General features: G+C 35.7%; 1 protein-coding gene across 1 annotated transcript; it reads right to left on the reverse strand.

Annotated features, from left to right (window-relative positions):
- Nucleotides 1–674: 674 nt before the first annotated feature.
- On the reverse strand, nt 675–1207 carry LOC108357310 (kelch-like protein 21). Its single transcript, XM_017608399.1, has 2 exons — nt 984–1207; nt 675–915 (listed from the first exon to the last, which is right to left on the reverse strand). Exons 1-2 carry the CDS (start codon nt 1118–1120, stop codon nt 675–677), a joined length of 378 nt encoding a protein of 125 aa, XP_017463888.1. The 5' UTR covers nt 1121–1207.
- Nucleotides 1208–1229: the final 22 nt, after the last annotated feature.

Raw genomic sequence — 1229 nt, forward strand, 5'->3', positions numbered from 1 at the left:
AAAGGGATACAAACTCTCACGCGCACAAGAGTTTCTGGTAGTTTTTCCCCAATCAGTATTAAGAAGCTAATAGAAACTCGTCTGTAGAGGCTGTTTCTATAAACGAACTACCTAATATATCTGTGAGATATTGTGATTTAACTAGTAGTGTTCTTGCAGGGTAGTAATATGTATAATCTGAATAAATTAAGACTAAGTATCAACCTTTTTCAGCATTCTAACAGCGTTTTGAGTCAAAATATCTCACAATTACAAAAATTTAATTTCCATTAACTTAACCATTTAACTCTCAAAATTTTCTGGGTTAATTATTTGAGTTTTTATCTCTGAATTAAGGCCTAACCTACTGTTGTGCAAACAAACTTATCAGTTTAACCGGTAAACTCTGGGCCTCAGTGTTTCTGTCTTGAAAAGGCTTCTCTTGAAAACTATTCGCCGTTCGGAAGCTTCGTAAAATTGTAGGTTTCTCCATTAGTCTTATAACATCAGGACACACACCACAAATTGGGGAAGCTCGGCCAAACACTTAGCAAAAGTGTAAGCGTCAAAATATTATTATTAAGCTGGTGGAATGATAGTACATTGAGGTAAAGCGATAAGACTCACCTCCATGAAATTATTTATATCATATTCCAAGAGTTTCTCATACAGTGGTACACACTGAGTTTCACGCTCTAAGCTATATGCCCGCTGCAGTGTATAGTCNACTTCAAAACAATAGCTGCCTTCAGCGTTGCATCCACATTGTCGATGGTTATGAGCGTCTTGCCGGTGTAGCAAAATGTTAATAAACGCTCAAAGGTGTCACTGGCTACGTTATTTAATTCAATAACAGGAGTTAAGCCCTTGTCGCTTTTGAATAAATCTTTAAAATATGGACTTGCCGCTGATAATATTAAGCGATGTGCTGGAACCCTGTGAGAATTGTAATAAAATATTATATGAAATTGTTAAATGCATAAATAAATCAGTGGTAAACTTACATAGCAGTGGGGTTAGACAATTTAAACGTTACATCTATGAGGTCTTGCTGATCGTAGAGCTCCCATATATTATTCAGTAGTTTAAAGATATGGCCATTTACATCGGGATGTAGATGACAGGTATTAATTATTCCCATTTTTAGTGGTATTGAAATTTTCTATTTTGTTTGATTGTGGTTTCGTAGAGCGATAACGACCCGTTGATCAGTGTGTTGAAGATTCCAAATATGTATGGATATTTGCGTA

The sequence above is a fragment of the Rhagoletis zephyria genome, unplaced genomic scaffold, assembly GCF_001687245.7.
Source record: "Rhagoletis zephyria isolate East Lansing unplaced genomic scaffold, Rhagoletis_zephyria_1.1 Rzeph_scaffold_74251, whole genome shotgun sequence".
In the NCBI taxonomy this organism is placed as follows: Eukaryota; Metazoa; Arthropoda; class Insecta; order Diptera; family Tephritidae; genus Rhagoletis; species Rhagoletis zephyria.